This window comes from Bacillus rossius, chromosome 3, assembly GCF_032445375.1.
Source record: "Bacillus rossius redtenbacheri isolate Brsri chromosome 3, Brsri_v3, whole genome shotgun sequence".
In the NCBI taxonomy this organism is placed as follows: domain Eukaryota; kingdom Metazoa; phylum Arthropoda; class Insecta; order Phasmatodea; family Bacillidae; genus Bacillus; species Bacillus rossius.
The window spans coordinates 75,212,583-75,227,699 of record NC_086332.1 but is presented as its reverse complement, the minus strand read 5'-3'; the positions used below and the strand labels follow the sequence as shown (position 1 = coordinate 75,227,699).

General features: G+C 36.5%; 1 protein-coding gene across 5 annotated transcripts in view; it reads left to right on the top strand.

Annotated features, from left to right (window-relative positions):
• The window catches only part of LOC134530910 (PAX-interacting protein 1-like), a 146,674-nt gene that overhangs the window by 28,291 nt on the left and 103,266 nt on the right, over nt 1-15,117 (top strand). For all 5 annotated transcript variants that reach the window (XM_063366214.1, XM_063366212.1, XM_063366217.1 and 2 more), the window contains exons 8-9: nt 1,084-1,200; nt 5,983-6,213. In XM_063366214.1, coding sequence (XP_063222284.1) covers nt 1,084-1,200; nt 5,983-6,213 — 348 coding nt within the window. The remainder of the gene's footprint in view (nt 1-1,083; nt 1,201-5,982; nt 6,214-15,117) is intronic.

Genomic DNA, 15,117 nt, shown 5'->3' with positions numbered 1-15,117 from the left:
GTTCTGTGAATTTGAAAGAATAATCTATTATAATTATGAAAGGTTTTTACATAAATAAAGAGTGGATTATTAAAATAGCTTTTGAAGCAACGTACCAAATTCATGTTAATATGGCGTCTTCGTGCGTGTTCGGCAATGTTCGTTTTACAACAAAGAAATATTGTGGAAAGACAGTTGGCAGCCGTGAATTTCCAAACATTACATCCTAAATGTTTGTAAATGTAAACAATCGTTCTGAAAATAACTGTGATATTTTAGTACAAATATTTCCGTTACAAATCTGAAGATAAATTACCGTAAATGTTAACACGCGATTGTACACAAAGTACAAATATGAATTGTGAAATAAAAGGTTGCCATTTTGAGATGCTTCAACATTCACGTTTTTACTCAAGAACAAATATTTTAATTTTCAACTTCAAACAATTGTGAATTACTGCAATATTTGGTGGATTTATCGTTTTTCCCCGTGTGAGGTAACAAAGTTTTAGTTAATATAAAAAATCGTGAACGTTTTGTTAAACAACGTTTCTACTGTAGCTTTCAGCTTGGAACTAATGTTTGCGGTTCTGACGTCTTGGGTGCGAAAATAAGGCGACTTCCAATTTTTGCATCTCTCGTTTATGTAAAAATGGTCGCCTTATATTCGGACCAATACGGTAAGTTGTATATTGGAACTACAGTATGTGTGGCCTACTTGCGTGTCTTCAATAAAGAGGATTTGCTGATTCGTTTATGTAATTCTCATTAAGAAGTTTTTTATACTGAGGTTGGTGTAGAATAACACCCTAAAAGTTTTTTTTTTTTGGTGTTTTAAAAGAAAGAAATGTGATTTGCTTTCACATTTTCCTGTAACATGAGGCATGACTTTTATCTCTTGTTGCTTTCTCTCAATAGCAACAAACTATAAGGTTGTAATATGTCAGCACTTCTGACATTCAGGAACCCAGTGTCAGCTGATCACAGCCATTCTTGGCTCTGGTGCGCTGTTTGAATATTTTGATTTCCAAGTGTACATTTAGTTGGATTTTTAGTTTCCACGCTGTCTTTTTCCAACATAAAGTGAATGCTGTCTTGTTCCAGGGCCCTGGAGTGCCCAGACATCCTGCTGTTGTGAATCGAAGTGGAGTTCAGCAAGCAATGACCTTGGGAAACGAATTGTGCGGTGCCCAAGTAGCTGTTGCAGGCCAGCAGCTGAAGGTAATGCAGTGAAAGATCTTTTAGCTGGTGCTTTTGGACCACAGCCATATCAGGCTAGCGATTATGCCATATCATGAAATGTTGATATAGTTTTAATGGAAATTTCAAAGAAAAATTAATGTATTGTGTTGGTTTTGTATTTGGAACTGGTGTGTGTTGTATTACATCTACAGATATATAATTGGATGTATGTACATGTACAAGTGTGTGTGTATATACATACATATATATATACACACATATATATACATACATATATACATACATACACACATACATAATACATACACACATGCACACATGTATCTGTTTTGTTTGAAACCTTATCCTATTAATGTGTTAGAAATGTGTTTGCCAGATCTTAAGGCTGTTAACGACTATGTTCCATAATAAACACTTATTCTCGTTTATTCTTACTATAACTATGGCTCTGATGTAACAAATCCACAGAAGTATTGAAATAAAAAAATCAAATTATTATTTTTCAACTATTATACTATATTTTGATATGGCTCATATGAATTTGTAAGTATCTTACATCGTTACACATTACTAATATTTAAAGTTAAGGTACTTAAATGAAACAATATAATTTAAAACCAAATATCTGCTATCTCTGTGGAAAATATTTAAGCAATTTTCTTTAGTGTACAGCGACCCATTGAAACTGATTGAAGATAATGTTTTGTTCAGTCTAGAGAAGATGGTTCAGCCTCATGATTCGACCCACGATAATTTGATTAAATAGACTCAACTAAGTTCAGGGGAGGGCAATTAGAATAACTCCGTTCTTCGAGGACCACTGGACTTGTCCCCAGCCGGTTCAGGCTTGCTGCGAAAGAAAGTCTAGAACTACGACCCAGCAAAACTATTGATTACAGCGACTCAGCTTGACTCCAGACAGGCCTGGTTGAAAATTCCTTAAAATGGTTGTGTCTCACCAATGAAGACAGGAATTGTAGCCATAGAATTGATTGGAAGTCTTGCAGCACAATGGCGAATGTTCGCCCGACGCAGTAGTGTAAATGACTGCGAAACACGACTACCTATGGTCCGTATCATAAAAACCCGTACTTCCTCGACTTGATACACGCAAAGCTACATAAATTCGCGGTAGCCACGCATCTTCTCGTTCTCTGCGCGGGATCCCTAGACCGAGTGACCGCCCCATGCACAGAGGACGTCTTCTCAATCCGAAGCCCAACACTCAAGTAATCGTTCTTTAAAAATCGCCGGCCAGCGAGCATCTAGGCCAGGAAGAATGACTAAGCAACCCCGCTTCCTACTTGGCGAGAGAGAGAATTAATATTCGAAGACCATAGTTAACGAGTACGGTGAAGCGAAATCAGTAAAAAATGGAATAATAAATCTCAAATAAATATTCAGCAAAGAAGAATAGAATCCCAAACATGAATATCAGCTGAAATGCTATGGAATAAGTCTGGGTCGTCGCACTATGCACAACTCAGTTCATGGAAGAAAAAATAATTATTCTTATTTAAATGACAAAGTAAACATATAACTAAGACGTAAATGAGTATAAACATTTAAACATGTCTCAATGTTTGCAGTATATCAAACCAAGTTGTATGGTAGAAATCTCAATATAGGCTGAGGGATTTTATTCATCAAAACTACTCACAAATACACATGTGGCCACGATTGCACTCCAATAGAAATACAAATAGAACTTTAAAATCAAAATTGCGTAAACATGTTTGAACCTTCATAAAACAGCATTAAAATAATTTCTTACATTGAGTTACCATGTATCTTCATCACCATTATTTAATATATTTTAATAAAATCAATTTCTGTATGTGCTTATTTTTTTCCTTTGTCTACAAACGGGAAGTAAAGTAAATAGAATATTTTGTTCCAGATTATACACCTAGATAGAAAAAAAAAGTTTATTGAATCAGGGTGTGTTCCATTACTAGAATCAAGATTTTATGGTATAAAAAGCAAGTTTCATCATTAATATTAATGAATTTTATTTTCATCATCACTTAGAGTTAAAACACATGTAATATTAAATACATATCAAGCATAATTACATGTATCATCTGCTTCAACAATTCATGGTCACAAACTTAAAATGTGTACATAAAACAATACTACATATTTGGATGAAATTAGGATAAAATACACTGCAACTAAAACATTCAATATTCTTGGGAACCCTTGTAGCATTGCAAAATGAGGATTTGTTATATACATATATTTTTTTGGGTCATAAGAATATTGATTAAGAATAACTTTGATATGAAAGATAATAATAATTTAATATGTAGATAAGTATTGTTCAGATCTGTTAAGAATTATTAATTACTTTGGTTAAATTGCATGGAAAGCCTTAAAATACTTATTTCCTTGAGATACTTAATTATTAATTTGAGGCTTAACTCCAGTTCATAATAATTAATTTTGATATTTGATAATTAATTTCAGTAATTGTTTTGTTTAAAGCAGTATAGATTATAATTTTACAGGACATCATTTTTAAACAAAAGTTTTTAATATGAATTTCAACTTTGTTTACTAAATTTTGAACATTGTAGTATTTGAATTTTTTGGGTAATTTTATATTCTATTGGATATTGCTAGTGTAATATTTTGAGAATAGTCTGGAAGGTACAGAAGGAAGAGCGGACAGGCGCGACACTCTGGCGCCAGAAAGTTATTTTTCACTTTGTAAATGCGTGTTTGGGATTTACGCGTCACGTTGTACGCACAGCTGTAGCGACCGTCTGGAAGGGTCTCTGGAGGCTACCACTAGCCAGCCAATCAGGGCGAGCCCTGGCGTCAAGTGATGTGCCCGTACGAATTTCCTTATATGGTCATGTTTTGGAATTATGTGCGCTGATTGGTCAGTTGGCCCACGGGGTTGCCTCCCTTGTTTTCACCTTTACAAGGGAAGGTAATCTCGTCGACCAAGTCACTTGTTGCTCGATCGTCGCCGAAGCCGGTTGCATTGTCGACACAATGTGGGAATTAACTAAGGGACAATTAAACGTCTAGGGGCTGGGGCCAGGCCGTATTTTTTTAACTTAAGTTCTTGATTTTTTGGACAAATGTACTAGAAATTTAGGCCCTAGGCGTCGGCATTGGCCCGACTTCGTGTGATTTCGGTCCGCGATCGACGGTACCTTGAGTTATGTAATTAACCAAGGGACATTACTAAATTTTTTTTTCTTTGGCGAGTGATAAGACTCCTCGACCATCAACGGCAAGATGTATGGTGCTGTGGTATGTATTTGGACCTTATCCTATCAAAATTCAAAGACATCGTTAAAATTTGTATAAGAAAAGACGAAAAACTGTGCAAGTAACAAAGTTTTCTAACTAAATTCATTTGTAAAATTGTGTACCAGCCATGTAACTATGAGAAAAAAAAAACATTTTTTTAAAAAAGAAATAAACAAAGATAGTTTAATAATTTTTTTTATTTCCAAATAACGTAGAACCATCGTAATGAAAAATCCCTAAGGAACATTGTTCGTCTTTGTTTTGTTACGTTTCTATGTGTGCTTAGCCGGGAAAAACATACAACGTAACACCCTTAGGGGAAATACTTGAGAAAACTAGTGCGATTAAATATTTTTATTTTCATGCATGAATAAAACTCACTGCAGTTTTGACTCATACTATAGTTCCTCTTTTTAGTGTTAAAAATTAGTTTAGCAAATTTGTGTCAGCTTTATTTACAAGAGCAAAGATAAAGTCTTCGAATAAGCAGCAATAGAAGATTTTCACATTTTGAAATAGATTAACTCTGAACTATCACCATGAGAGAAAATTTTTTAAATGCCTGAACCGCGCCATTAAGATGTAGATGTCTACGAGCTTTCATTATGAGGCAACATACTAGGAAGGTTTATACAATTCATATTGTTAAGGTGTAACACACAAGAAAATTCAAACAATATAGGGCACTAATTTGTATGCGTATTGTATGTATACGTACGTAGTTTTAAGTTTTAACAAATGTTTTGTAGAAAATGAAAATCTTAATCAAATGTTATATGTAGGTAGTTGAAGATTCACTGGTGTCATTACAGATCTTTTAGCTTTCTTCTTTTGTTCTATGCTGTTATCTCTGAGTCTGAAGAGAAAATGTTTAGACATCTGTTAACAGTGGTTTGTAGGTGTTGTATTTAAATTTCTCAAATTTTATTTCTTCAATATATTTCTGGGAATTTTTTTCCACTGGTATCAGATATTTAGATGGTATTAGTGTGTGAAGACATAACCAGCCCATGCCAGCTCAAATGTGAAACACAGATATCCCAGCCAGGATTTGGGAATCCTGTTATTTTTTTTTAAATTGAAACAAATTTTTAATCAAATATAAAATTATCCATTAGCATATAATATTTTTTGAATGAATAAAAACATAAAGTGAAACTATGCCTTTCACACTTCACATGAGTCAAAGGAAAATAGATACAAAATACATTATAATAAAAAAAAAGAGATGTATAAATAAAATTTGTCACAATTACAATTATTTGTTACTTATAAAAAGCATATAACTACTATGTTTCATTAAAAAAAAAAAATTCTGAATGTCTTCCTGGCTTCATACATGTTACACTCTTTTCATTTTAATATGCTGTAAAGTCCCACTATTTTATAAATCGATAATGAATAATTCAAAAAATAATTTCAATTGAAATTTCAAAATGAATATAGAATCATTCAATTTAAATTCAAAATCCGTAGTACTCGCGAACCCTACCAGCCGGCCGCAAGTGTGCGGGATGTGCGCGATGCCTCTAGCTGTCGACGCAGCACCAGCAGCCGGTGCCGCTGCAGATCCAGCAAGTGCCGCTGCAGAAGCAGCAGTTTGTGTTCCGCGGGGAGCCGGGTCCCCTACAGGCGCCCCCGAAGGAAGGGCCTGTCGTCACCCAGGCGTGGGGCTCCCAGCAGCAGTACCAGATCCAGTCCACCAGGCAGATGATCGACGAGCACCAGCCCCAGGCCGCCTGGCCGCAGCGCATCGCCACGCAGGTGATTCGCTCGTCCACCGCTAGTTTTACGGCGATCCCCTTTTAAGAACAATCCCTTTTGTGGGAACCTTGAACAAAACACTGGAAAAGGTAGAAAATTTCAAGGACACAGGGGGTGAAGTTTGTGGTTTTGTTTTGGGTGCTAAGTATTGCAATTTCCTAAAATGTGTGTTTTCAAAATAATTTTTAGATGTGGAACACCCGGTAAATATTCCTTAAAGCACCTAATAAACTTGCATTATGCCTTAATCATCATTTCTCCACCATCTAATATTATGGGTTACTACTCAAATTTCATAGTTGTCTTGTGTGTGCCAGTTCAGAGCCTTGCGCTTAGGGAGATACTGTCCTAGAAGCACCAGTGAGTGTCGCGTTTATCATTCCGCCTCACTAACATAGATACACCCCTGACTAGGCAGGCTCCTTAACTTTATCGTGTGCCTACACCACTATCAAAGGGCCCTGATGTCAGTACCCCCACTGTAACGCCTACATGCGCACAGGACCACCGGCTACTCGCCACCCCTACATAGCCTTGTAAAGAAGGGTGAGCTGAGCCTACCTGAGGCGTGCTGACCACCGCCGAAGCCCTTCATCTTTCTTTTGCCACAGCTCGTCCTACACCCCCCTCCGGCCAGGACAGTATTCTCTTGTGCTCTCGCTGCAGCGCCATTAAATCCATCTTTCACAGAATTCTGCTCTAAGAAAAAAGCTTTGAAATCTTCTAAGTTTTTTAATTTTTACAAAGACGAAGAAAATTAGTCTTTGATTCGACTTCGTTTTTTCGAAGCTTTGCAAACCCCATTATATTATCATTGTTTACTTTTTGCAAGCATAAAACGAGAAAACCTTATGAATGAACCTTAACACTTTCAAGCCCAGCTATCATGTTATTGTTTTGGCCTGACATCCCAGCCATTTTTTGTTATTTTCATTAAAATTTTAAAATTTTATTTTGAGAAAGAATTGAAATATCTTTACAGCTATCAAATCTTTGAGAGTATATACTTCATGAAAAAAGGATTTTATCTCGTATTTTGATAGTAAAATATTTTTATTTTATTTTGAAAAAATGCTTTTTTATGTATTTATAGAAAACTCAGACATTATTATATAAGATTAAAATAAATTATTTATATCAATGTATTTACATCTTTTTCTTATAAATATGAATTAGACAGTTATTACATTGTAAAAAATTAAATCTTACATAAATATTTTACATTGGCCATTTTTTTACACTGTAAGAAAATGATATCATCAGATATCAAATGCTTTAGAATTGATACTTTCTAAAATAAAAATAAATAATTGCCTAGCGAATTGCAAACACTGTTTAGATCAAGTATAATAATTTCAAAAAAAAAATAATTTTACATGTATCATAAATTTGTACACTGTAAAAATGTATTTACATGACTATGTTATAATCTAGAAACATTTTGTTCTCGATATAAAACCTTATCAGTTACTACTTGTAGGGTAATGAATACTATTTGAGTGTATCAAACTCACACCAAATACAATTATTTTACATGTAATTTTCTACACTGTAAAAAACACCTATTTATATAGTGGAATAAAACTCTCAAACACTGATACTATCAATAAAAAAATCAATTACTGCTTGGAGGGTTATAAATACTGTTTACAGCAAAACACACTTCGAGAATGATGATAATAAAACACATGCAATGATCCAACATCTGTTTGCATGCCTTCTGAATTTCACGTGTCCAAAAAGACATGTTTTTTTTTTTAATTTCACATAATTTCCCTTAGTGTGGTATAGCCTAAAGCAACCTGGGATACACAATGCCACCTGACACTGAGAGCACCACCAGCATGTTTCTCTTCGTGATGCTTTTCCTGTTTCTGCTTTTCCTTTTTCTGAACATACTTTACAAATCCGTGTCGGCTGAGATTTTTTTTCTGTAGGAGGAATTTTGTCAGGGAAGTGCCTTCCTGTAAGCCTGTTTGCGTTCGAAGCACTGCCCACATCTTCATTTTCATTTTCCGCTCCACCTTTTTTGACCAATTCTTCTCCCAACTCTTGCATGAATGTTGCAAGATGGCAGCGCTTTTTGTCATCTGCTCTTCGTGTCTCCTTGAACAAGATGAAAGCATTCACAATAGACATTACAAAGAGGTGGAAGAACAATTTTTTCCACCACTTTAGCTGTTTTCGCTTGAATGGGTAATATGCTATTAGCTGATGATTTCTGTCTACTCCAGTTTTGTGAAGATTGTAGTCCAGTATGGCATCGGGCTTTGATTTAGTATGTTGGCCTTCCTTTGTTTGAACAACTTTCTCAGTGCATGTTGCTTGATGAGCTGTTGACAAAACTAAAACATCTCTCGTGTCTTTCCATTTTATACAAAGGAGATGATTTCTTGTCATATAAACCATTTCTTGTTTCTTTATTTTTTTCCTTACAATAGCATCTTTTGGCAGTTCTTTGCGATTTGGCATGCATGTGCCTACAGCTTTAGTTTTACGTTGCCAGAGATAGTCAAAAACAACAGGCGAACTGTAAAATCTATCCATATAGACAGTGTATCCCTTGTCAAAATAATCAGCTAATATTCTTTTCAAAAGTTCAAGAATGCTATTATCTGCAGCACCTTTCCCAGTGTAGACTTCCATTTTTAGCACATAGCCTGTTGATGAATCACATACCACAAATAATTTGATACCATATTTTTCGGGTTTGTTTTTCATCTACACGCAGAATATGATGCGTCCTCTAAATCCACACATGCCTTCATCCACTGTAAGGTTGGCATACGGAATGAAACTGGACGAGAAGGCTGTACAAAGGTGATCAAAATAAGGCCGAATTTTGTGTAAGGGATCATGGCCAATTTCGTTCCGGGGTACACAAGTTCTATTGTCATTTATGTGAAGATTTGCCAAAATAGAACTAAAATGGTTGCGGCTCATGATGGATGGTGCAAACTGTGTGGATATGAATGCAGATTTTGACCAGTAGTCTCGTAGTCTTGGCTTTTTGACGAGACACATATGAATTACGATGGCAAAAAATAAATATATTTCTTGCAGTTTCGCTGGTACCCAAGAACTCCACATGCTATTTTTCTTCAATTTATTTGCATGTCTTTGTCTTTCAACAATTGAAGCTGCATACTTGTTTGTCTCGATTAGTTTTACTACGGGTGCTGGAAAGAAAATCAAAAAGCAGTCAAGGGGTGTGGATGTTTCGTCAAGGGGTGCTGAGACACCACTGTGTTCCTGAAATGATGGCAGTGGTGGGGGAGTATCAATAGGTGACCACCCCAACTCAGCATCAGTGACCATTCCTGGTTCTTTACTGCGTTTTCTTTTACTCCGGTTTGTGCCAGATGTGCCTGGAATATCCGGGTGAACAATGGTGTCGTTTTCATTTTCTACAACAGAAATTATCGGCAGGAGTTATTTATTTTATAAATGTAGCCTAAAGTAAAGATATGAATAAAGAAATATTGCTACTGAAATATGCCTATACTTTTGGAAATAATAATTATTCCTAACACTAATTCAATCAAGGCTTGAAACAAAATTGTAGTAATTATAATAATGTGAAATAATTGTTTCTTCCAAAATACCAATTACATAGCGTATATTGGCATAGGCTCAAACGCTATGACACTGCATCAGAGAAAAAAATTGAGAGTTCAGCTATGTTGCTGGAATTATTTTATTACATTACATTTATTTTATATGATGCAAATTATTTACTTACTAACTTTTGAGAACTCATTTCGTACAATTCCTAAACAAATAACATTTTGTACAAATGCTTACACTCTTTACAGAGCAGAAATGAAATAAATAATTTATCTTACCTTCATCAGTGCTGCTAGGATGAAAATCTGGGTCTGCATCTGAATCGTCCTCTTCCACTTCGCCATCCGAAGCAGAATCGTAAATAAATTCAACTGTCTTATCTCCACTATTATATTCATCCATTTTTCATCACAGAAATATTCCGCCACTTGCCAATACAACTAAAATTCGTGGGAAAATCATTTTACAGCGCAAGTAAAAAAACACCCGCTATTTAGTTACAAAAAGGAATACCAGATAGCAGTAGCGAACAAAACACGTAATTAGAGAAAGAAAAACGAGTTACGAAGAAATGGAATATGTTACGGCCAATAAGTTCCTAAAAATCCAACAGATAGCAGCACTTATATAAAGAAAATATACAGTAGAGACCCAAGGAAAAGTACGAAAAGCTTTTGCTCGATAATCATTCGGCAGTTCAAATCAGTTCATTTAAATGTGTAAGCCCGAGCGTGCCTCGGGCTTGGGCCGTTCATTACTTAACCTAAGCCCGATACATACTCGGGCTTGGGCTTTAAAGTGTTAAGCTGGACTCCCAATCATCCGTTTCATCCGTCCGTCACCTGTCCGTCCGTCAATCACGTGACCTGCAGCCAATCAGATGGCTCGAAAAATTCCATCCGTCCGTCCGTCAAAACCTTGCCAAGCTTTAGCTTTTGACGGACCAACGGATGATCCACCGCCTTGTTAAGTCGATCGTCTTCAATACGACTTTCCGAAAACCAGTGTTTGATTTTTTTAATTTGCATTTTATAGAAGGCTGTGTCGTATTGACCTATTATTATTGTCATAATAACGGTAAAGATTGCTTATGAGAATGAGCTTTTCGGAAGAAATTCTGATAAATTACGTCCGGGAAAGGGAGCATTTGTATAATATATATAGCAAAGACTATCGGTATAAGCAACTGAGGGAAAAAGCCTGCATAGAAATAGCTTCTTTCTGTTTCCTTTGACGCAGTAATAAAAGAAGCATAATTTTATTTATTGCTGGCATGACTAATGTTATTTTTAAGACGGCACCCGTTTAATCCACTTGTCAAAGCACGGTTCCCACCTGTCAACTTATTATCACATTCATAAAAACAAAAGTTAATTATCCCAAGTAAATTATTTTCACCAAAAGTTTACCTTTAATTGAGAAAGTATGTGGCGGAAAGTTGTTGTACTGATATTTTAGAATAGTGACGGACGGACGGATGGCGGATGGTTGAGAGTCGGTAATAATTGCCGAGAGAAATAACGGACCGAAATTGACGGACGGACGGGTGACGGACGGATGAAACGGATGATTGGGAGTCCAGCTTTATTCAAACAGTATTTATTTTTACATAACCTAAAAAAAATTGATTGGCTATTTTCGACATAGTTGCCTCTGACATTGATATGTTTGTAGGGCTGTGTGGGGAGGGATTTTTCATTTCGGGAAGTTTTTGGGCGAAACATGATTATTTTCCACGGGAATGGGAATGTGATCAGAAAAAACATTTTTTGGGAAAAAAAATAGTCATGAATGAGATTGCAAACTTTTGGGTTGAGTTTAGGCGAACGAAGTTCAGTAATAATACGATTAAGTCTAGTCTTTAAAAATAAAGTTAAGCAATTGTTACACCCCTCGTGCCTCAAAATTGAATTATTTTGAATTAATTAAAAAGAGCCTTGGAAACTTGCGGGATAAAAAAAATAAGTTAAATAAATTGATTTACCAGAGGCGGCACGAGGTGGGGAACAAACAAAATTTAGGAACTTCCTGTAACAAGCAAGGAGGAAGTTGGTGGATCGTTAAAATCAATAAATAAAAACTACACGATTAACTTGATCTATAGTTTCCCTGTTTTATTTGCCCTGATGAATTATTTTGTTTCCATTACTTTACATACAAAAGGTTTTAACAAGTTTCAAAGATTTAAAAAAAAAACAAAAGAAAAACGAAAAGGGGCCGGCCCGCGATTATTTAAAACAAAGTACATTGTATTGATACATTATTACAACTTGCAATGTTCTACTACATTAAATTTGTCTCTGATTAGTTTACCATATCAGTGGATTAAGTGGATAGTCACTTATCGCTGGTTTGTCTTTAAAAAAGGGGGGTGAATAGAAATAGAAACCATATCACCCGAGTCTTCCAGGTGTGGAGTTAAAAATGCCGAACTGTAGAATGGAAGAAAGCTGCTTCTTCTAATGGATGGATCTCGGACTGCCGAAAAACATACTGGTCGACAATTCGTCCACCAGTAGTTGCTGGATCTCGGATCTAGCTGAATATGTGCATCGCTGGGAGGTCGAACCCCTGACTGTAACAAGCCAAATCAAGACTGATTAGGACTTGAATACAGACAGTACATGGGGCAAGAAATGCCCGGAAAAATCTAAGGGGAGGTAGGGGAGGTCGCGAATTATCACTCACCAAAACAGGGGAGTTGCCTTCAAGCTGCCATCGCGGAGTCAGCCATGGTCCGTAGCTTGCGATTTGCGCGGCTGGGCGCGGATGATTTCTTCATAGTTAAAAAAATTAAAAGGGAAAATTTCAAAACAAAAAAATTGCTAACACTATGCAGACAGGCTAATCTACTTGAATTTAGTTGAGGGATAGCATCCCTTATTTAGGACGATTACATAGTCGCTAGCGGTCGGATGAAGTCTTCCAGAGTCTTCTGAGCTCGCCGGAGATCTGTCTGCAAACGTGACGCGCGCTGATCTGTCTCGCGGCAAACCGCGTCTCGTAATTAAAAAGGGGCGCCGGCTCTTACAGGTGGAGGGGGTCTGGGCCGCTGAAAGATTCCGAACTTGCCCGAATGCGGGCGAAAAAAAACTCTGGCAGGAGTTTTGAAGTTGGCATCACTAGGCGACAGTAGAGAACTCTGTCGGAGGGGTCTGAGTTGAAAACAATCGACTCGCCCACGGCGTCCATATAACTCAAGGGAAAGCAGGTGCTGCTCTCTGGCGCCCTAGAGGGTAGGCTAGCGGAGAAGTTCGCGACTTGGTCGCTAGGTAGCGCTTGCGATCAGTTTTGGCGCACTCGTTTTTTGCGAGGAGACCTTGAGGACGGTCACGGTTGCCCAGGGGGTTATGACCGGTCATTGGTCTTACTTGGAACTGTGAAGGGGGGGGGGGGGGGTGAGGGTAAAATGCAACGCTGCTGGGAATCTACGTCCCGTCGTGCCTGCAGAGGAGCGAACTTAACACTAATACGTGATGAAAAAGGCCAATCTCAGCTCGTCTCTGAGAACTGGTCGCCTGCAAGCTACAGGCTTGTCTATGCAGTTTGGGTCTCGAAGAGAAATGATATTACAGGCTTGAGGCGTGACTGAAGGCGGGGGAAATGGTAAGCTGTCTGCCAGTCAGGGATTAGGCCAGCAAAATATCCGATACGCCGATGGGAAAGGGGCTTCAGAGCACTGAGACAAAGTTTGACTCAGAGGAGTACACCAGACTAACAAAGTAAAATCACACTATAGTAGAGCAAATAAAATTTCCACACAAAAAAAATTTAAAATCATAATATGTAAAAATTTAAAATATATCGTGTCGAAATTACTAATTAACGGCACACAATTACAGAAATTTTTGTGAACAATTTTATGTTCCCGGTGTCAAGTGAATAAGTAAAATATAATAATATATTGTGCAGTGCTTTTAGTAAACCGTATAATTTTTGCAGCCTATATTTATTTTAAACATCCATGAATAACTTCTGAAAAAAGTAGACTGCTAATTGCCATTTTAACATTTTAACTTGTATTATCTGTATTGTAATAAATCATTGCCGGCACGGTTAAGTGCACAATACGGCGACTGTCATGCACATGACATGTGAGATAACGTGATGTGAAATAATGAACCATGTATTTGGGTTATCAACCCTACAATAATAAATGCTGATGAGTTTTTTATCATAAGCTTTGCGTGGTTGGAAAGAGGGTAAACTGGCTGCTTTCCTAGTTAAGACTTTGAATTCACTTTGTGCACTGTGGAATTCACTCTTCTCCACTCGTGTGTCACATAAATATTGATGCTGCAAATACAGTTCAGTGAATGTGAAATAAAACACTAATTTTCATTCAGTAAATTCACAATTTTTTTTTGCTACAAAAAGCCTTTATTAATTAAATTTATTCACTTCAACTAAACTACAATGTGTGCACTATGCAAACGCTAGTTTTGGGGGTGAAAGTAGCTCCTACATACATTTATAAAATGTAATTTTTTTCACAAGACATATGTATACAAATATAAATTAATTGTTCAATAAAATAGTGTTTCATTATTGTGTTAGAGAAGGCTGAGTGCAAACTCAGTGTGAAAAATGTGATGTGTGTGGGTTGGGGATGTGTAAAAATCAATAAAAATTTTAATAAAAACCTTTTGGAAATACTTTTCTCAGGAAAGTCTTGATATTTTATTCATAGAATATATTTTTTTTTACCAAAATTTGTGGCCGTGTGTAGGGCCATGAGACATTTCAAATATTTTGTTTTTTGTTTCTATATTTCTACACTACAAACAGTTAAGGACTTGATAAATATTATAATTAACCTTACCTGAGACTTAGAGTGGAGAAAACAAAACATGTGTTGTCATCAACAACTCATAAGTAGGGTTCTGCTGTGTGCTGCAAAAATGGTAAACACTCAGTGATAGAGTAGAGGGTTGAGTGAACAATCTTCTTGTCAACATAACCAAACAAACTCAGGGGTACCACCCGGACAGGTCAAGAGCTTAGCAAGAAAAAAAATTAATTCAGAAGCCTTGTCTATATATTTATTGTGTGGACTATAATATGTACAGAATAGTGAAGAATATACTAGAAGGATATGAATGCTTCTATGTTTTGTATTCCTAGAGGATTGAGGGGCAATAGGAGGGAATTTTTAGTGTATACATTTACATATATACTTTGAGCAGATTAGGAGACAGAGAGGAAAACCACAATGCCAACACAACTTTGACTGCGCTAAGAGAAATAGAGGCGCCATGAAAGGATGGCATATTTGGAGGGTTAATAATGGTAGTTATTTGTTATTTTCTGTAATGACCATTAATTTTTTCAGAGTCT